The 22,736-nt window shown below is 39.6% G+C and overlaps 1 protein-coding gene across 1 annotated transcript; it reads right to left on the minus strand.

Moving 5' to 3' along the window:
• Positions 1 to 1,753: 1,753 nt before the first annotated feature.
• LOC134566027 (vomeronasal type-2 receptor 26-like) lies at positions 1,754 to 21,858 on the minus strand (the record flags this gene model as incomplete). The annotated part of the gene is made up of 2 exons (XM_063425740.1): positions 1,754 to 2,673; positions 21,789 to 21,858. Coding segments are annotated over 2 exons (990 nt in total), but the record flags the coding sequence as incomplete, so codon positions are not given.
• Positions 21,859 to 22,736: the final 878 nt, after the last annotated feature.

Raw genomic sequence — 22,736 nt, forward strand, 5'->3', positions numbered from 1 at the left:
ACCCCCTTTTCCTGTGTTGCTATAATTTCTGATGTGTTAGAGCTGAATGTTTTGTCTACTTTCCATTTTTGTATATGACATGTGGAAGAGAACATATTTTGTATTGTTCTATTAGACCATTTAGTTAAGTCACTCATTTTACCTTACCATCTATGTGACAGAAGCCCCTGTGCCACTGGCATAGAAGATTAATTAAATAAATCTTAATTTACACATTTTCTCACCACTAGAATTAATTTGTATTGACATTATTCACTACTGACCCCATTTGAAGACATATGCTCTCCTTCCAATATTATTGAAAGACCCCTATTCAAAATGCATACTTTGGTTAAATTTGATGTACACACATTTCTCTTTAAATTCACCAAGGCCTGGTTGGGTTCCCTTAATTTCCATCTTATTGCACAGAATTATGAAAACGAAAATCCCAAATGTGTATCACTACTTCAGACCTTTTAGGACTAAATCCTTCAACATATTGTATATCCTCAGACTTCCAAATACTCTATATTTACCCACTTTTGGCTGCTTGGAGTCATCTATGATCACACACAAACCTTAATATTGAACTTTTGGAGACAATAATCATACACTGACATTAGAGAGAAGAATTTTTAAAATGGAAGCTTTCATATCAATAGGTGATAGGCAGAAATAGACTGGAAATAAAAAGTAGCATTGCAAAATTATCAATGCTATGCCTGTTCTCAGACAGTCATTAGAGGTGCTTCTTGTTGAACTACACATTTGTTGTCTTCATGCTTTGCATGAAGATCCTAAATGCTTCATGATGCTCCATTAGTAGAATGCAACTCCTTGAGGACTGATGCAGCGTGGCAATTGCCTTACCTATAAAGTAGCCCCCCAGTGCCACCCTAAGGGGAATCATTGGATTGGAAGTGATTATCATCACTGATGATCTCAACCAGAGTGGAGTGGCAGGCACGGTGAGACTAGTATGGTGAGGGACTAAAAATAAGTTCAAATACTTTGTTTAATTTTTTTTTTTTAGGGTTGGGGGAGCAATCTAAATAGGAAGGAAACATGTTAGAAAGAAATGTATGTATATTCCTTTAAAAATAAAAATAATGAAAGAAAAAAGTTGTAAAAGAGTATTTAAAAGTATAAAACAGTGGTATTTCACATGTAGCAACTGCAATAAACGTTATTCACATATTACTTGGTACACATACATACAGTACACCCCTCACATTTTTGTAAATATTTTGTTATATCTTTTTATGTGACAACACTGAAGAAATGACACTCTGCTACAATGTAAAGTAGTAAATGCAAAGCCAGTATAACAGTGTAAATTTGCTGTCCCCTCAAAATAAGTCAACATACAGCCAATAATGTCTAAAACGTTGGCAACAAAAGTGAGTTTGGTGCACTGTTATACAGGCTGTGCACTTACTACTTTGCATTGTAGCAGAGTGTCATTTCTTCAGTGTTGTGACATGAAAAGATAAAATATTTACGAAAATGTGAGGGATGTACTCACTTTTGTGAGATACTGTAGTTATCTGTGAAAATGAAACAATAAGAGACTGGTATTGGACGTAAGCAAAAGTTTTATTCAAATATTACCATTGGAATATAACTTCAATTCATGCACAAGGTACCAAAATATATTGGAATCCCATCTAATCAGTTCAAAGTCCTATCTATACACATCTATTAATTATGTACTAACTACATAATAAAATATAGCTATGGAGCAAAACAAAAATGGATTAGTGTATTTTAGTTATCTGGACATTATTTTATATCTGGATCCAAGCAAATACATTTTTGAATTCATTTCTGGTGTAAACACAATTATGTAGCATTTTGGGAAAAATAAACATGCTAAAAGTCCAGCACTTGAGGTCAATATGGCAAATATCTCTACAGCCACCATGTATTTCCCTTTGGTGCTCAGATAGCCTGGGATCATTGCAATCCAAACACTGCAGAATACCAGCATGCTGAAGGTGATGTACTTGGCTTCATTAAAACTGTCTGGTAATGTCTTGGCTAAAAAAGCTATTATGAAACTAACAGCTGCCAGAAAACCCATGTAACCCAGAACGGAATAAAAAAACATAACCGAACCTTCATTACACTGAATGATAATCTTTCCTGGATAAGAGTGTATGTCCAGTTCCTGATATGGAGGAGAAGTAATCAACCAACAAATGTTAATTATAATTTGAACTGAAGAGAAAATCAAAACTAGTGAATTGGACACCTTTACATTGACCCACTTTCCCCAAGCACTGCCGGGTTTAGTTGCTTTAAAAGCAGTGTAGATCATCATAGTCTTTCCCAAAACACAAGAGATTGCTACTGAAAATATGATGGCAAAAGTGGATTGACGCAGCATGCAGGTTATATCCACAGGGCGTCCGAGAAACAGAAATACACAGAGGAAGCTCAGCATGATGGAGACAAGAAGAATGAAACTGAGATTCTTATTGTTGGCTCTAACAATTGCTGTCCTTTTGAATAAGTTAAAAATAACTATTATTGCAACTGTTATAAGGAAGAGTAATAGGGAAAGAAATGAAAAAATTGCAGAAATTGCATCTTCTTTATATGATAGAAATTCCACCAGTTTAGGGATACATTGATTCTTCCACTTGTTCGGCCATTCTTTCTCTGGACATTTTGTGCAGCTCTCACTATCTGAAAATGTTATGACAGAAATATGATTTTAATATATAATCATATTAATAAATATAAATTTATATTAAAGTGTGTATTATTTAAAACATATTTTGACCTATTTATTTAAAAGAAATTAAATGACAAGAAACTAATCAATGTCCAATTTTCCAATGTGCATCAAAAACAGTAAGACATTTTCAACATTCACAGACCAAACACACTTTGCCTGAAGAATAACATTTACCAATTATGTATATATTCAGGTTACACATTCCCAAGTTGGAATTTAAGTTTTATTTTATGTAGTGTTGACATTTGAATGCAGGATTATTTCTGTGTACAGTGTCGGTGTTGGAAATATTGGTGATAGCATACACATTTTTATTTGCAAATACACATGCACCACCACAAACACATACATGCATTCACTGCTACACACAGATGCCCACAGACATATACAGACACATATACACTCCAAGAGATACACAGATTGACATTGTGCACAGCTACATACATGCACAGATTCACACACAGATCTCAAACACTAACAAGCATATAAGGCTACATACACTGACACAAATGGAAATAAACATACACTGACACATACGAGCCAATTACCCTTCTTTCGACCAGGAGAACTTACATCGGCACATGGAATGTAAGGACCATGTAAGAGACAGGCAAGATGGAGCAGGTAGCTGCCGAGATGAAGAAGAACAACCAGATCATACTGGGCATAAGCAAAACCAGATGGACACAAGCAGGACAGAGAAGACAGATGACAGGTGAGCTGTTGCAGTACTCCGGGCAGGAAGAGAGTTTCGCACCCCACATGCAGGGAGTAGGCTTCATGTTGTCCAAGCACCACAAAGGGCACTGACTGGATGGGAGGCGCACAGCCCCAGAATAATCACAGCATCCTTCAGAACCAAGGAGAAGATGGTTTAGCTCAACATCATCCAGAGGTATGCTCCAACCAATGATTCCGATGATGAAGACAAGGATGAATTTTACAAATAGACTGCAGAAAATCGTAGAGACATTCTGAACCAGAGACATCATCATCCTTATGGGAGACTTCAATGCCAAGATTGGACCCGACAACACAGCATATGAACAAGTCATGGGGATAGATAAATATAAATCAAGAAAGGGGTAGAATGCCAAAAAAAATTGGGGGGTAACCCCTAAACAGTGAATTTCAAAATGCAAAAAAAACCAAGAAATAAAGTCGTGCATTTCTACCAGCATGGTGTGTGATATCATTAATGAGAAGAGTGTAAAATATAACTTTTATTATGTCATTTAAAAACAAATGAGAGTAACTAGAAAAACTATAGTTGTAAAAATAAAAATAAAAGCAATATAGGACAAAAGTAATTTCTACTGTCTATTTTCATAATTATGGCTATTGTGGGAGACTGTAGTAGTCACACTAAACAGTGAAGAGCAGTGGTTAGAGAAGCAAGTAGCACTTTATGAAATGTAGCAAAAATACAGCTACTTAGTATCACTGTATGTGTTAGATAGCAATGGAAAGTAATGGTTGATGTTCCCTGTGGGTTAGTACAGGGAAAACCGAGTAGGAAGTCGTAAAGTTTAGCAGAAGATTGTATCACTGTATAGGTCTGATATCAAGTACAGCGATGGGAGGTAGAACACAGAGGTATATGTAGCGAGGTCGGTGTTTAGCACCACCTATTCTGCTAAGTTATGAGAGATTGATGCAGAAATTGCATCTAGATCTAATAGCCTATGGTTAGAGTAAAAATGTATAAATAATACATAGATAATGAATCATTAATAAATCACTAGTGCCTTCGAGGGCACACCTTAACCAAAATACCTGCTCTGAACTAGCAACCCCATTTGTACCAAAAGTGCTATACAGTGGACCTTGTGGAGTCAACTGGATGACTTGGACTTTGCCGACGACCTCGCACTCCTCTCCCATAGCCAGCAGAAGATGCAAGAAAATATATGTGTGTAGACAGCTACATCAGCACACTATGGACTCATTATCCACAAGGAGGAGACCAAGATCCTTAAGACCAACTTCAGCAACATCAATCCAATCACCCTGAATGGAAGTCCCCTGGAGGAAGTACGGTTCTTCACCTACCTGGGCAGCCTCATCAACCAGCAAGGTGGAACAGATGCAGATGTCAAGGCAAGGATCGGCAAAGGAAAGGTTGCCTTCATCCAGCTCAATAACATCTGGGCTTCCAGAGAGCTAACCTTGACCACCAAGATTTGACAGTTCAACTCCAATGTGAAGTCAGTATTGCTGTACGGGGCTGAAACCTGGAGGACAACCAAAACCACTGACAGAAGAATCCAGACATTCATCAACAGCTGTCTCAGAAGGATTCTCCACATTCACTGGCCAGACACCATCAGTAACGCCAACCTATGGGAAAGGACCTGCCAACTTTCAGTAGAGGCAGAAATCTGGAAGAGAAGAAGGGGCCAGATAGGGCATACCCTGCGCAAACCGCAGACCAACATCACCAGGCAGGCTCTAAGGTTGAACCCCAAATTAAAGAGAAAGAGAGGCCATCCAAGAAATACCTGGCGACGCGACCTCGAGGCAGACACCACAAGAATGGCTCAGGACAAAAGTCTCTGGAGATCTAATTTTGGTGGCTCATGCCCCAGGAGGGGTGGAGGGCATAAGTAAGTAAGTAACATGCTGGAAATCCCCTTGTTTGCACTCTGACTCACCAACTAGGTGCCATAGCCAAGAGGTAGAGGATACTAGAGCATGTTAGCTGGAGGTGCAGATATTTATTTCCTATTTTGCCTATCCAATATATTAACTCTCTCTCTGCAGGGCATCAGAATTCAAGTGAATTATAAGTTATTTAAGCTGCCTGCTGTTGCCCGACTTGAGGCTCTAGCACTAGAATTTCTGCATGGATATTGCAGCACTGCCCCAGGAAGCACCTAAGTAGCCATTTGAGGAGTGGCCAGTAGAGGTATTCAAGGGCTGTAATGTAAACACTTCATTTTCTCTGAAAAAGACTGTGTTTACTGCAAAAAAGCCTGAACAGAATGATTCTACTCACCAGGACAAATACAATAAGCTGTAGTTATTCTGGTAACTACACTGTGTGCAGAATTATTAGGCAAATGAGTATTTTGACCACATCATCCTCTTTATGCATGTTGTCTTACTCCAAGCTGTATAGGCTCGAAAGCCTACTACCAATTAAGCATATTAGGTGATGTGCATCTCTGTAATGAGAAGGGGTGTGGTCTAATGACATCAACACCCTATATCAGGTGTGCAAAATTATTAGGCAACTTCCTTTCCTTTGGCAAAATGGGTCAAAAGAAGGACTTGACAGGCTCAGAAAAGTCAAAAATAGTGAGATATCTTGCAGAGGGATGCAGTACTCTTAAAATTGCAAAGCTTCTGAAGCGTGATCATCGAACAATCAAGCGTTTCATTCAAAATAGTCAACAGGGTCGCAAGAAGCGTGCGGAGAAACCAAGGCGCAAAATAACTGCCCATGAACTGAGAAAAGTCAAGCGTGCAGCTGCCAAGATGCCACTTGCCACCAGTTTGGCCATATTTCAGAGCTGCAACATCACTGGAGTGCCCGAAAGCACAAGGTGTGCAATACTCAGAGACATGGTCAAGGTAAGAAAGGCTGAAAGACGACCACCACTGAACAAGACACACAAGCTGAAACGTCAAGACTGGGCCAAGAAATATCTCAAGACTGATTTTTCTAAGGTTTTATGGACTGATGAAATGAGAGTGAGTCTTGATGGGCCAGATGGATGGATTGGTAAAGGGCAGAGAGCTCCAGTCCGACTCAGACGCCAGCAAGGTGGAGGTGGAGTACTGGTTTGGGCTGGCATCATCAAAGATGAGCTTGTGGGGCCTTTTCGGGTTGAGGATGGAGTCAAGCTCAACTCCCAGTTTCTGGAAGACACCTTCTTCAAGCAGTGGTACAGGAAGAAGTCTGCATCCTTCAAGAAAAACATGATTTTCATGCAGGACAATGCTCCATCACACGCATCCAATTACTCCACAGCGTGGCTGGCAAGAAAGGGTATAAAAGAAGAAAATCTAATGACATGGCCTCCTTGTTCACCTGATCTGAACCCCATTGAGAACCTGTGGTCCATCATCAAATGTGAGATTTACAAGGAGGGAAAACAGTACACCTCTCTGAACAGTGTCTGGGAGGCTGTGGTTGCTGCTGCACGCAATGTTGATGGTGAACAGATCAAAACACTGACAGAATCCATGGATGGCAGGCTTTTGAGTGTCCTTGCAAAGAAAGGTGGCTATATTGGTCGCTGATTTGTTTTTGTTATGTTTTTGAATGTCAGAAATGTATATTTGTGAATGTTGAGATGTTATATTGGTTTCACTGGTAAAAATAAATAATTGAAATGGGTATATATTTGTTTTTTGTTAAGTTGCCTAATAATTATGCACAGTAATAGTCACCTGCACACACAGATATCCCCCTAAAATAGCTATAACTAAAAACAAACTAAAAACTACTTCCAAAAATATTCAGCTTTGATATTAATTAGTTTTTTGGGTTCATTGAGAACATGGTTGTTGTTCAATAATAAAATTAATCCTCAAAAATACAACTTGCCTAATAATTCTGCACTCCCTGTATAGTGTCCCTTTAAGTTTGGATTCCAATATTCTTAAATAGGTTAGGCAGTGGCTGAGTGACAGGCAACAGAGGGTGGTAGTCAATGATAAACAAAGTTTTGTTGCCAGTGGGGTACCTCAGGGATCTGTACTTGGACACATTCTCCAAGTACAAGGTCTTGTTAACAGTGGGGTACCTCAGGGACGTACTTGGGCCCATTCCCTTTAATATTTCTATTAGTGATATTGCAGAAGGTCTTCATTGGTAAGATTTTTTTTATTTTTTTTGTTGATTATACAAAGATTTGCAACAGGGCTGATGTTCCGGAACGCATAAGCCAAATGGCAAATGATTTAGGTAAATTAGAATAATGGGGAAAAACCATACACTCATTTCTCCACTGTCCGTAACTCTTACTCCAGAATTGATGGGTTTCTGCTATCAGGTTCACACTTAAACCAATTACACACATGCAACATATATCAACTTACATGGTCAGATCATGCACCAGTCATACTAGTGTCAGGGTACCTGAAGTCTCTACCTCCGAGAGAGGTAGAGACTTAGACGTCTATCCGTCCGGACGGGCTGTTTCCTCTGTTCCTCGCGGTCCACCCGGTCACGTAAACGCCGGCCGCGAGGGAGTCACTTCCTTTTGTAGCAGGACGTCCGGAAACCGACGTCATGACGCCAGCCTGGAACGACCTGTCACTCAATCCTTTAGAGACTAATCAGATCTCGTCGGAGGCGTGTCTCTTCCTCCGAGCCAGGGTATTTAAACTTGCTTCTCCCATTTGCTCATTGCCCTGTCGTGGTTCTAGCCTGTCTAGTCACACAGTGCTCTGGTATTTTCTGTTATCCCTTTGGTTCCGACCCGGCTTGTTTGACTTACTCTGTTTACCTCTGTTATCCTTGACCCGGCTTGTTCCTCGCTTACCTGTCCTCTCGTTCCCTCGACCTCGGCTTGTCTCTGACCATTCTCTATACTCTCCGTACGTTAGTCCGGCCATTCTAAGGTCCGGTATACGTATCCTGTACCTGTTTGTACTCTGCGTGTTGGATCCCTGTCCCGATCCTGACATTATGACAGGGCCAATGGATCCTGCAAGTACAAACAGTCAGCTTGGTCCTTCTGATCCTAGGTTCGAAGCCATGGAGCACAGAATGGATCAGATGGCGCTACCACTACAGGCGTTATTGTCTCGTGCTAATAACCCGCCAGAGGAGACGCGTACTACTTCTATTTCTCCTGTGAGCTCAGGCCTAGAGGTAGCCACTGTAGGTGCCTCTTCCCGTATTACACCACCAGTACGTTATGGTGGCTCACCTGAGAAGTGTCGTGGTTTCCTTAACCAGATCAGTATCCACTTTGAATTACAACCTCGCTCCTATCCTACAGATAGGGCAAAGGTTGGATTTATTATCACCTTACTCATTGAGAAAGCTCTGAGATGGGCCAACCCACTATGGGAGAACGATAACCCGTTAGTATATAACTATAATGCCTTTGTAGCTGCCTTTAGAAGAACTTTTGACCCCCCTGGTAGAAAGGTCAATGCAGCCAGATTACTGTTGCGCCTGAGACAGGAGAACCAAACTCTTGTGGATTATGCACTAGAGTTCAGGTCTCTGGCGTCAGAAGTTAAGTGGAATGAGCAGGCTTATATAGATGTATTTTTGAACGGGTTATCAGACGTAATCCTTGATGAGGTTGCTACTAGAGAACTCCCTGAAAATTTGGAGGATTTAATTTAGTTCATTTCTCGTATTGATGAGCGTTTAAGAGAGAGACAAAACACTCGCGAGAGGAACCTTAGACCTTCCTTTAAATTAGCCCCCGCATTTCAAAGTCCTGATTCCACTACCTCACTGTTTCCTGAACCTATGCAGATAGGCAATACTCGCCTCTCAGAAGAAGAGAGACAGTACAGGAGAAGAGAGGGATTATGCATGTATTGTGGAGTCAGAGGTCACTTACGCCTGAATTGTCCTAATCGTTCGGGAAACGCTCGCACCTAAGTTTCTCTAGAAGACAGGCCTTGGGTGTTTCTATTTTGTCCTCTACTCATAATTATAAAGATCACAGGCTTCTGCTACCAGTTTCTTTAACTTGGGAGAAGGGAGTACTAAAGACTATGGCTTTGATAGATTCCGGAGCTGCTGAGAATTTTATCGACCAAGCCTTTGCTACTAAACACACTGTCCCATCCCAGTTAAGGGATACACCCTTGGCCGTTGAGGCCATAGATGGTAGACCTTTACTTGAGCCTGTTATCTCCCGTGAAACTATACCCGTTAACTTAACTGTTGGTATCTTACACGAGGAGAACTTATCACTTATGCTCATTTCGTCCCCTTCGGTCCCCATAGTCCTGGGGTACCCATGGTTGAAAAGACATAACCCTATTATCGATTGGGAGTTAGGGGAGATACTCTCATGGGGTCAGGGCTGCCAGGAGAAGTGTTTACGCAGGGTTTCCCCATTGGCTGTAATAAACACACCGGGTAGTTCCACTCAGTCTACAGAGGGACAGATACCGTTCATCTACCAGGACTTAAAAGCAGTATTCGACAAGAAGAATGCCGATACCTTACCTCCACACAGGTCATTTGATTGTAAAATTAAGCTTTTACCTGGTACTATGCCTCCGAGGGGCAATGTATATCCTCTATCCACTCAAGAGAACACAGTTCTAGAGGAGTATATTCGTGAGAATCTAGAAAAAGGATTCATTAGGAGATCCTCTTCCCCCGCCGGGGCTGTTTTTTTTTTCGTTAAAAAGAAGGATGGTACTTTGAGACCTTGTATTGATTACCGAGGTTTGAATAAGATAACCATCAGAAATGCCTATCCCATTCCTTTGATTACCGAGCTGTTTGATCGTTTAAAGGGCTCTAAAATTTTCACCAAGTTAGATCTCAGAGGGGCGTATAACTTGGTGAGAATCCAGGATGGACACGAGTGGATGACAGCGTTCAATACCCGTTAGGGTCACTATGAATACACGGTTATGCCATTTGGTCTTTGTAATGCTCCGGCAGTCTTTCAGGATTTGATTAATGAAGTTCTTAGGGAGTTTCAACATGATTGTGTCATTGTATACCTGGATGACATACTTATACACTCTAGGGAGATTGAGACACACCACAGACAAGTCAGAAAGGTATTGCTCAAACTTCTGCAACATGGCCTATACTGTAAATTGGAGAAATGCAGTTTTGACCAGTCTCAGATAGACTTTCTTGGGTACGTGATTTCTGGGGAAGGCTTTAAGATGGATCCTGACAAACTCCAATCTATTTTAGATTGGCCATTGCCTAAGGGACTCAAGGCTATTCAGAGGTTTATTGGTTTCTCTAATTATTATAGGCGCTTTATTAAGGGATACTCTTCTATTATTGCGCCTATTACCAATATGACCAAACAAGGGGCTAATACTAAGACCTGGTCTACTGAGGCTCTTGTTGCTTTCAAGATGCTCAAGGAACTTTTTGCTTCTGCTCCAATTTTGTTCATCCTAATACGACTCTGCCGTTCCTACTCGAGGTCGATGCCTCTGAGACGGGAGTAGGCGCTGTTCTGTCACAAAGGTTAGGGGTGGACAAACCGTTACACCCTTGTGGGTTTTTCTCTAAGAAACTATCTGGTCCTGAAAGCAGATATGACATCGGTGACAGGGAACTGTTAGCGGTCATTATGGCTCTTAAGGAGTGGAGGCATTTATTAGAGGGGACCTTACATCCTGTTACTATTTTAACGGACCACAAGAACTTGTCCTATATTGGGGAGGCTAAACGCCTATCCGCCAGGCAAGCTCGTTGGTCCCTATTCCTGACTCACTTCAATTATGTGCTTACTTATAGACCTGGTTCTAAGAACTCCAAAGCCGATGCTTTATCTCGCCAATATGAACCGTCCACTATAGTTGAGCCAGTTCTTTCCTCGATAGTTCCTAAATGTAATATCATCGCTAACACGAATCTCAGGATTCATTCTCCGTTGCTTACCGAGATCATAAAGTTACAACATCTAGCTCCTAAACAGACTCCTGGGGATAGACACTTCGTTCCTCCTGCTCTCCAACTGAAAGTGTTGCGGTGTTTCCACAACAGCAAGGTAGCTGGGCATCCTGGCATTCGCAAGACGTATGCTTTAATCTCCAAAGATTTCTGGTGGCCTGCTTTGCGTAAGGATATTAAAGATTTCATCGATACTTGTGAGGTCTGTACTAAGACTAAGCAACCTCATACGCTTCCATGTGGATTTCTGCATCCCTTAGAGGTTCCAGAGAAACCATGGTCCTGTTTAGCTAAGGACTTCATTGTCGATTTGCCTATCTCTAAAAAACAGACTGTCATCCTCACCGTGGTTGACAGATTCACCAAGATGGCTCACTTCGTTCCTCTGCCTAAACTCCCGTCTTCACCCGAATTGGCAGAGATATTCGCAAGGGAGATTTTTTGTTTACATGGGATACCCTCCCAAATTGTATCTGACAGAGGTTCCCAATTTGTTTCCCGTTTTTGGAGGTCCTTCTGCTCTCAACTGGGTATCAAATTGAATTTCTCTTCTGCCTATCATCCTCAGTCTAACGGAGCTGCTGAATGCACCAACCAAAAAATTGAACAATATTTACGTTGTTTTGTTTCTGAACACCAGGACGATTGGGTTGGTTTGATTCCTTGGGCGGAGTTTGCACACAACAATCTCGTTTGTGATTCTACTCATTCAAGCCCCTTCTTCATGAATTATGGCTTTCATCCATCTATTCTTCCCTCTGCCTCCCCTTCCCAAGGGATACCGTCGGTTGATGTTCATGTTGCCAAATTGAGGAAGTTGTGGGATCAGACTCGACAAATTCTTCTGCACAATTCTATGCTGGTTAAGAAACACGCCGATAAACGTAGAAGGGCGGCTCCGGTGTTTGTTCCAGGTGATAGAGTATGGTTGAGTACAAGAAACATCCGTTTAAAAGTACCTTCCATGAAGTTCGCTCCTCGTTATATTGGACCTTACAGGGTGCTGACTCGGATTAACCCAGTTGCGTATCGTCTAGCTCTTCCAACTGCCTTACGCATCCCTAACTCATTTCATGTTTCATTGCTGAAACCACTAGTCTGCAACAGATTTTCCTCCACAACGTCCTCTCCTCGCTCTGTTCAGGTGGAGGGTCAGGAGGAGTATGAGGTTAACTCTATTATCGATTCTCGAATCTCCCGGGGGAGAGTACAATATCTGGTCGATTGGAAGGGATATGGTCCTGAGGAGAGGAGTTGGGTACCTCAAGAGGATGTTCATGCTCCTCGTCTCCGCAGGGCGTTTCACTCCCGCTTCCCATCTCGTCCCGGTTCCTTCCGCCCGGTGAGCGTATCTGAGAGGGGGGGTACTGTCAGGGTACCTGAAGTCTCTACCTGAGGTCTATCCGTCCGGACGGGCTGTTTCCTCTGTTCCTCGCGGTCCACCCGGTCACGTAAACGCCAGCCGCGAGGGAGTCACTTCCTTTTGTAGCAGGACGTCCGGAAACCGACGTCATGACGCCAGCCCGGAACGACCTGTCACTCAATCCTTTAGAGACTAATCAGATCTCGTCGGAGGCGTGTCTCTTCCTCCGAGCCAGGGTATTTAAACTTGCTTCTCCCATTTGCTCATTGCCCTGTCGTGGTTCTAGCCTGTCTAGTCACACAGTGCTCTGGTATTTTCTGTTATCCCTTTGGTTCCGACCCGGCTTGTTTGACTTACTCTGTTTACCTCTGTTATCCTTGACCCGGCTTGTTCCTCGCTTACCTGTCCTCTCGTTCCCTCGACCTCGGCTTGTCTCTGACCATTCTCTATACTCTCCGTACGTTAGTCCGGCCATTCTAAGGTCCGGTATACGTATCCTGTACCTGTTTGTACTCTGCGTGTTGGATCCCTGTCCCGATCCTGACAACTAGATACTAAAAACCAATATGACTTTAAACACTGTAGCCCGTGGAAAATAAAGGCCACTTTGCTTCAAGACTGCAACTGCACAGCTGAACTCGATGAGGATCTACAATCCTATTTCAGCACAAATGACACAGGGGAGATGACCTCCATGATGGTGTGGATGGCACATAAGACACTGGTGAGCAGGCTACTGATAAGAAGGGCAGCATACATAAAAAAAGTTACAAATCTAACCTATTTTCAGACAACGTACTGCTAACCTTGACACAGCCACTGGTGTCCTTACCGAATCTGCTAACCGAAATACAAACATATGGGGACAAGTCTTACTATAAATTAAACGTTACAAAAATACAGGCCATGGGGGTGGGATTATACAACCTGGTGGTAGAACAGCTTAAAACAGCTTTTCCCCATGACTGGTGGTACGACTACCTCACTTTCCTAGGCTTAAGGATTCCCAAACACAGCACATCTCCAAGAACTAAATAACAATAGGCTATTGACTGAGATCTCAGAAACTCTGAATGGATGGAAAAACAAATACTTGTCCTGGGTTGGTAGACTGTCTGCTCTAAAAATGGTGCTGTGACGAAAGCAACTTCGCCACTGGTTTTTGGAGGGACCTGTTTGCCAGCCTCCTACCCTGGGACTATGGGCCCTGAGATAACCCGTGTTCAAAAGTACTGTTTCTGCCCCTTGGACTTTTAACTGGAACAGATTCAAACATGTGGCGGCGGCCATCTTAAATTGTCCAGTAGTGTTTTGTCGTCAAGTGTATGGAACTTTTTTGGGCATGGGACCATGTGCACGGTGGGGCAAAAATAAGAATTCCAAGAAATTCATGAACCCCTCTATATAATCCGAACCCTCCAGATCCTAGTGCCCAACACTTACCAAGGCAAGCTTCAGCAGGTCTTTACACGTTTTGTGTTGGCAAATCGAAAAATAAGAGTAGCTACAAAGATCTTATGAAGGACAGGGGACAGAGGGGGATTGGGGATGCCTGATGTGAGACTGTACTATAGAGCAGCACTATTGTCCACGGCTGTCTTGGCACACAAAACAGACAAACGACCACAATGGGTGGAGATGGAATAAGCCTGGTCATGCCCCCAAGGCATGAAGTACCTTTTCTGGATACCCTATAAACAACGCCCCAAAGCACCAGACATGACTGTGACCACGTCCCTGCTCCACAAGACTTGAGGCAATCCAAATCTACATTTGGGACGCATGAAACAATGGTCAGTGTCAACCCCAATCTATAACCTACACCTTGCTAACCCCTCACTCAATCACCGACCATGGGTGCAGAATGGGTGCACAATGGTTAAACATCTATATAACCGTGACAAACGAATGCACTATCCAGAACTACAAAGAGTATACTAGCTACCACACCACACGTTGTTCTCTCACCTGCAATTAAAATTAATGCTAGAGAATGAGACATATATGACCATATCGAAGCCTTTGGAACACATTACAAAAACGTGTGAATCTGGAATTATTCCCAACAAATTACTCTCATGCATGTACGCGACCCTAAATGACAACCCCTCGACCGAGATAGAGGATAGATTTAGGGAAGCATGGCAGGATGACTTAAATAAAACTTTCACAACTGAACAATGGCAAGGGGCGTTTACAGCACATAAAGGCAGGTCACGATGTGCATCACTTTTGGAGTTAATGCGAAAAATTCAATATAGGTGGTACATGGTGCCCACCAGACTAGCTGGTATGTACATACAGGTCCTGAACACTGCTGGAGGTGTGGAGATGGTGAGGGAACAATGTACCACATATGGTGGACATGCAGGTTAATAAGACTGTACTGGGGAGAGGTGGAGGGAATCATTAAGCCTTACAAATCCAGATTGACCTCCAGTTGGAGTGTGGGTTGTTATTCATGACACTCCATGAGTACAAGAGATCCCAAGCATTACTTATGTACCACATACTAATTGCAGCAAAAACACTGATAGCAAGTGCCTGGAAAGAGTTATTGACTTCGACGAAAAAGGCACTGATGCTCCAAATCACAATGAATATAGATTATGAGATGAAGCTTAACACACAAGGTGGCAAGACTACTCACAAGATGGCAGCCAAAACATGGTGGGATGAATATCTAGAAAGAGAGATGGGAACTGGGAATGAGAAAAAAGCAAGATCTCTAAGAGAGAGAAAAAAAAAGATATAAGGGGAAGGAAATGGTAAAAGGGGGTCAACTAGTGGGGTGATAAGGGGATGCCAAGAATCGCAAAGGAGGAAACAGGGAGGAAGAAAAATCCCTTAAGGGCAGTAACGCACAGAAAGAATGATACCCATAATGTATATAGTTAAGACAAATTACACTTTATTAGTTAACAGCCTAGTATAAAAGGAAACACACTGGGTAAGATAACCCTCAAGGGGAGGACACAGGAGGAGAATCTAGTTATCCCCGCCATATCACATAACCATGGAAGGCTTTGCTATGAATTGAGAATGTTGACTGTTGAAGTAAATTACTTTTGATGTCTTATTCCAACCCCTTTTTCATTCTGTATCCCATGTTCTACATGTATGAAACTCAATCAAATATTCAATGGGAAAAAAATAACAATAATTACACTAGTGCCATGTTATAATTGGTATGGCGTACCTTTCAAATGACCAGTCATATTGAGTGTCTGAGGGTGGGGATAGGAAAAGGCTTGGCAAATTATTCTGCAGTGTCCCATTCCTTGTCTATGTTCAATAGAATATCTCAGTAGAAAAGGAATAACAATCTATACAGTGCCTGTTCATCATTTACAATTTCTGTAATAGTCTTTTTCAAACTTTACTAAATTATCTTGTTCTTTTTTTTTTTTAAATACTGGTAAACTAAATGGCAGGAAAAGGAAATGGAGATGGTTTTCTCAGATTTCCTTGTTATGATAATCATTAAAGGGGCACTATAGTCCACAAAGCAACTTTAGCATAATAAAGCAGCTTTGCTGTAAAGATAATTCCCCGGCAGTCTCAATTCTCAATTCTCTGCCATTTAAGATTTAAATCACTTTGCTTATGCAGCCTTGGGTACACCTCCCTGCATGTGACTTAGCCTTCCTGAACACCTCCTGTAAAGTCATCTAAAGTTTACACTTCCTTTATTGCAACATGTGCTTTATTTATAATTTCTTATCTCCTGCTCTGATAATAGCTTGCTAGACCCTGCAGGAGCCTTACTGTGTGTAATTACAACTCAATTTACAGAGCAGGAGATACAAAACTTTTAACCCCTTCAGGACCGCTGATGGTTCAGGACCGTCAGCGGTAAAACGTGCGTTTGGACCGCTGACGGTCCTGAACCGTCATAACGGTTTGGGGCTACTTACCTGATCGCCGTCGGTCCCACGGCGGCGATCAGTGCTCCACCCGGTCCAGGGGGACTGCCTGTCTGCCCGGGCAGTCCCCCCTCGGCAGATCAGGACCCCACGGCCATGTGATCACTCGATCACATGACCGCAATAGGTGTCTGTGTATCTGCCTGCAGGGGGACTGTCTGTGCTGACAGGCAGTCTCCCTGCAAGTGAAAAATCCAAAAAATAAAGTAAAAAAAAAAACAGTGTAAAATCAGTGTAAAAATAAATAAATAATATGTGTATATATATATATATGATATATATACATGTATTATATCTATATATAATATATGTATATGTATCATATATATAATGTCATATTAAGTGTATTTTTATATTTATATATACGTATATTAATATAAAAATACACTTATATTTAAATTACACACGAATATATACAATATATATATATAATTGCTATATATATGGTATATATATATTATTATAAAATACAAATAATATGTTAATAAAAATAAATAACAAAAAATAAAAATAATTTTTAATAATTATAAAAAATATTTATATATGCAATTTTATTCTAACAGTATTTTGATATATATATATATATATATATATATATATATATATATTTATATAAAAATATACTTAGAATGTAATGATATATATATCTATGTATAAATAAATAAATAAAAACAATACGAAATATACATATGTCCAAATACATAATTACATAAATAATTTCATAAATATACACGTAGACGTCAAATATATAAATATGTATATATATTAAAATTCTACGTGCATATTTATGTAATATTTTTACCTAATTAAGTAATTTTAATGATTGCAATTTGAGGGACCTGCCTGCCAACCCAGGCCGAAAGTCCAGATAATTTAATTTGCTAGCACTGTGTTTAACCCTGTAACTTTCTATGACACCCTAAAACCTGTACATGGGGGTACTGTTTTACTCGGGAGACTTCGCTGAACACAAATATTAGTGTTTCAAAACAGTAAAACATATCACAGCGATGATATTGTCAGTGAAAGTGAAGTTTTTTGCATTTTTCACACACAAACAGCACTTTCACTGAGGATATTATTGCTGTGATACATTTTACTGTTCTGATACACTAATATTTGTGTTCAGCGAAGTCTCCTGAGTATAACAGTACCCCACATGTAGAGGTTTTATAGTGTTTGTGAAAGTTACAGGGTCAAATATAAGGCTTGATTTTACTTTTTTTTTTTATTGAAATTTGTCGGATTGGTTAGGTTGCCTTTGAGAGCGTATGGTAGCCAAGGAATGAGAATTAGCCCCATGATGGCATACCATTTGCAAAAGAAGACAACCCAAGGTATTGCAAATGGGGTATGTTCAGCCTTTTTTAGTAGCCACTTAGTCACAAACACCGGCCAAAGTTAGCGTTTCTTGCATTTTTAACACACAAACAAATATAAATGCTAACTTTGGCCAGTGTTTGTGACTAAGTGGCTACTAAAAAAAACTGGACATACCCAATTTTGAATACCCTGGGTTGTCTACTTTAAAAAAAATATGTACATGTTAGGTGTGTTTCGGGGATTTATGACAGATAACGGTGTTACAAGGTCACTATTGATACATTTAAAATATATATATATTTAAACAGCAATTTCCTACTTGTATTTATAGGCCTATAACTTGCAAAAAAAAGCAATAAAGCATGTAAACACTGGGTGTTTTTAAACTCGGGACAAAATTTTGAATCTATTTAGCAGTTTTTTTCATTAGCTTTTGTAGATAAGTAAAAGATTTTTCAAGTAAAAGTCCAAAAACATGTTTTTTTTTTTAATTTTTCACCATATTTTATTATTTTTTTTAAATACAATATTGGACATAATACAAATAATGGTATTTAAAGAAAGCCCCTTTTGTCCTGAAAAAAACAATATATAACTTGTATGGGAACCGTAAATGAGAGAGCGGAAAATTACAGCTAAACACAAACACCACAAAAGTGTTAAAACTGCTCTGGTCCTTAACGTACAAACATCGCAAAAACAGGCCGGTCCTGAAGGGGTTAAAGTAAGTTACAGCTGATTGAAAATGAAGACACTTTTTTAATGCAGGCTGTGTCAGTCACAGCGAGTGGAGGTGTGGCTATGGCTGCATAAACATAAACAAAAGTGATTTAACTTCTTAACCCCTTAAGGACGCATGACAGAAATTTTCCATCATGCTGTTTCTACCTTTAACCCCTTAAGGACCAAACTTCTGGAATAAAAGGGAATCATGACGTGTCACACACGTCATGTGTCCTTAAGGGGTTAAGGACGCATGACGGAAAATTTCCGTCATGCAGTATTTTTCCAGCAGGGTCTATTACCTTACTGGTAACTATGAGCCCCAGGTATCATTTGATTCCTGGGGCTTCCCTCTCTCACCTGAGGCCAGAATGGCCCCAGACTGACCGATGCTCTGTTTGCAGAGCTCAAAGTGAGTGCTGCAAACAAGCATTTAAATGGTGATTTAAGTCCCCACTACTATAATTGGTTTTATCAGGGTTAATGGAAACCTGGGGCTCCCCTCTATCATTTTTAGTGACCCCAGCCTTTTTGAAAAGCTACATGCAGTGCTGGAAGTCAGCGGGGCATGTATCTGTTTAACTAGGCATTAAATACCTATATCTAGATTGTGGTGTAAGCAGGGTTAAATCCCTGCTCACACCAGGAAACCCAGGAATCATTATAAACCTGGGGCTCCCCTCTGTCAGCTGGAGTCATTTTTAATGTCCCCAGACTGACAGCTGAGCTGCATGCAGAGCTCAAAGTGAGATGGAATGCAGCTGTTTAAATTGGGATTTAAATCCCCATAGAGCACAATGAAAAAAAAAAAAAACTGAACTGGGCCAGGTATGATTTTAGCCCTGTATTTTCACAAATACCTGGCTAAGGTATACAAAGTGGGTGATTTTGTACTCAGGAAATATAGCTGAGAAAAATGTAGTGATTTAATTTACAGTAGCATATATCAAGTTTCCAAAATTAACCACTAAAATACATGTGTGTATAAAAATGCAAAAATAAAACAATATGATACAATTTGAAATAAATTGGTGCTAACATAACTGTATAATAAAGCTCAAAATATACCATGTGACATAGCCCGTGGTGTCTACTTTCACAAATGGTATGCATCTATGGGGTAATTTTAACTGTCAAACTGCTACACTGCCCTAAAATGTGATATAGACACATCAAATGCATTTATCAAAATTCTAATTGTAAAAACTGTAATGGTCAGGACTATTTTAAGGCACTGAAGCTTCACATGATAGTGGCAAAGACATACATTGGGGGTATTGTTTTATTCAGAAGAGTTCGCTGAGCCTAATTATGGGGTTTTGATCAAAGTGGCACATACCAGACTTGAAAAATGACCTAAAAAAATGTAATGTGTATGTAAAAAATGCAAAAAAATAAATATTTTACCGCAAAGTTTGACATAAACTAGTGAAAAAATGGCATCATGTTAAGGCACAATATACACCATATGAGATACACTGTAGTATCTAAATTCACAAATGGTAAGTCCTTGAGGGATAAATTCAACACTCAAACTGCTACAATGCCCCAAATGAGACTTGGCCCCATCAAATTCATCTATCAAAATTATCACTGTGAAAACTGAAATGGTCAGGTCTCTTTTATAGCACTGTAACTTCACAGGATAGTGGCAAAGGCATAGATTGGGGGTATCGTTTTACTCAGTAGATATGGCTAAACACAATATGGGGTTTTCTACAGCAGTAGTATACATCAGCTTTATGAAATACACATAAAAAAACTTGTTTTTTTGTGTAAGTTAGAAATCTGAAAAAAACACAATTTTACTACACTATTTAGCAGAGATTGGCGGCGAAATGGGTATGTAAATATGTCAGAATACCCTTAGGTAAATAGCCTGTGATGTGTGCTTTATATAAATATATATTTTTGTGTGGCAATTTTGCTTTCTGTGATGGCTATTAAACTTACATACCAAATTCTAAAATAGCACCACATTAAAATTTTATTTTACTCCTTGTATTTTGTGACCTGTAACTTTCAAAATAAACTCAAATCCAAGACATATTATGTACTCTGAAAATCAGAACAACTAATTGAATATTTTTTAAATTACTTTCCTTAAGCTGCACTTATTATACACACGTTATTATTCCCTAAACTGTGAAAAAAAAAAATCTTTATTTTTTTCATTTTTTAATTGCGTTTTATAATAAACAAGAATTTATATATGTATATGTCACATCAGATTAAAGCCCTTTTTGTCCTTTAAAAATGATATATAACATGTGTTGGTGCAATAATTAAGAAAAATGCAAACTGAGGTTGAACACAAACAGTAAAAATACAAAAATTGCTTGTGTCCTTAAGGGTAAGTCCAGTTTTTGAAGCTGCGTCCTTAAGGGGTTAAGGACTGAGCCAAATGTACATGTTTTGATCAAAATAAGACGTAAACAAAACTTGGAATTTGACTATATGTTTGTTCAACCGTAATTCACCTCTTTCATATTAAGTGCACCCACACTTATTATATATAATTTTATTCAGGAGAAATAGGGCTTTCAGTTAACATCAAATATTTAGCTATGAAACATAATTTAATATGAATAAAATATAAAGAAATTTGAGAAATTAAGAAATGTTGTTATTTTTTAGTTCTGCATGCCATTTTAACTGCGAATGTCACAATACTGTTTGCTTTTACTGCAATAAAATATACATATTTGTATTCAGCGACTTCTCGCATGTAAAACAGTACCCCCTATGTACAGGTTGTCTGGTGTTTTGGGAAGCTACAGGGTAAAATATAGCATGTTAAATTTTTCATCTTTTTCACATTGTAATTCGCCAGATTGGTTACATTGCCATTGGGACCGTATGGTAGCCCAGGAATGAGAATTACCCCCATGATGGGTATAGCAAGTGGAGTATGTCCAGTCTTTTTTAGTAGCCACTTAGTCACAAACATTGGCCAAAATTAGTGTTAATATTTGTTTGTATGTGAAAAATGCAACAAACTAAGTTGAATGCCAATTTTGGCATTCTCTAGATTGAAACTGCTTCATTAAGCTAAAGTTGTTTTGGTGACTATAGTGAGCCTTTAAAGAGAAATATCCACACTATGCACATTAAACCTGAGATTGCTACATATGCTTTGATATACCACACCAGATATATTTGTTATTTCTCCCTCTGGGCACTCAATGCAGTCATAACAGCAGATTAGTCCTCCAATTCTAGACACTTTTCTATATCCTGGAAAACAGTTATCTGAGCACTGGGACCTTGGAATCTGAAAAATAAATATCCCAATATTTTCTAAACAAGATTCAATGCAGGTCTGCCTTGATTTTATGGTCATTTTTTATAATTAACCATTTTTAAAAAAAATATTGCCTATTCTTCTAATTAGAGGGAATTTTCCCTTAGATCTCTGCAAAGATGTGTATATTTTTACAATTTATACTGTACGATATCATTATGATTTACTGATAAAGGATAATGTAGATATCGCTTTTGTACAAGAGACACATTGAAAGAGAGAACAAGCAAATTTATGGAAACAGTAAATATCCCTACATATATGTATCTTCTTTACCTGGAAAGAAAAAAAGGGGAATGGTATTAACTATAACATTGAAACACAAATTTGAATAGAAATATCAAGAGAGAGATCAAGAGGGGAGATATGTGGTGCTGGTCTGTGTTGAGTATTAAGTGATGTATTTCATTAAGTGCTAATAAACCATATGAATATAAAGTGCACCTGAAATACAAGCACATTGGCAGAATAGTTATTTTTCTTTATTTTTCTGGTTAAATAAAGACTATAAACTAAAACTATAAATTTTCTGTGATTTTATGATTATTCAGAAACTGAATGCACATTTCTAATCTTAATGTCTGTAAGAAAATATAAAGCAGGTATAAAAATACAACTTGTATCAGCTGTGGTCACCTGATTTTCCTTGTTGTTCCATTGTATTGTTGAATAATTAATTAAGAGCTGCTCATCTTCAGGATAGAATATGCCCACAGGGTTCTGGTTTGAAAGCTGATTGGATCCTACAAACCAGTTCATAATAACACAATTATGGACAAACTCTCCATTTTTAT

This window comes from Pelobates fuscus, chromosome 6, assembly GCF_036172605.1.
Source record: "Pelobates fuscus isolate aPelFus1 chromosome 6, aPelFus1.pri, whole genome shotgun sequence".
In the NCBI taxonomy this organism is placed as follows: Eukaryota; Metazoa; Chordata; class Amphibia; order Anura; family Pelobatidae; genus Pelobates; species Pelobates fuscus.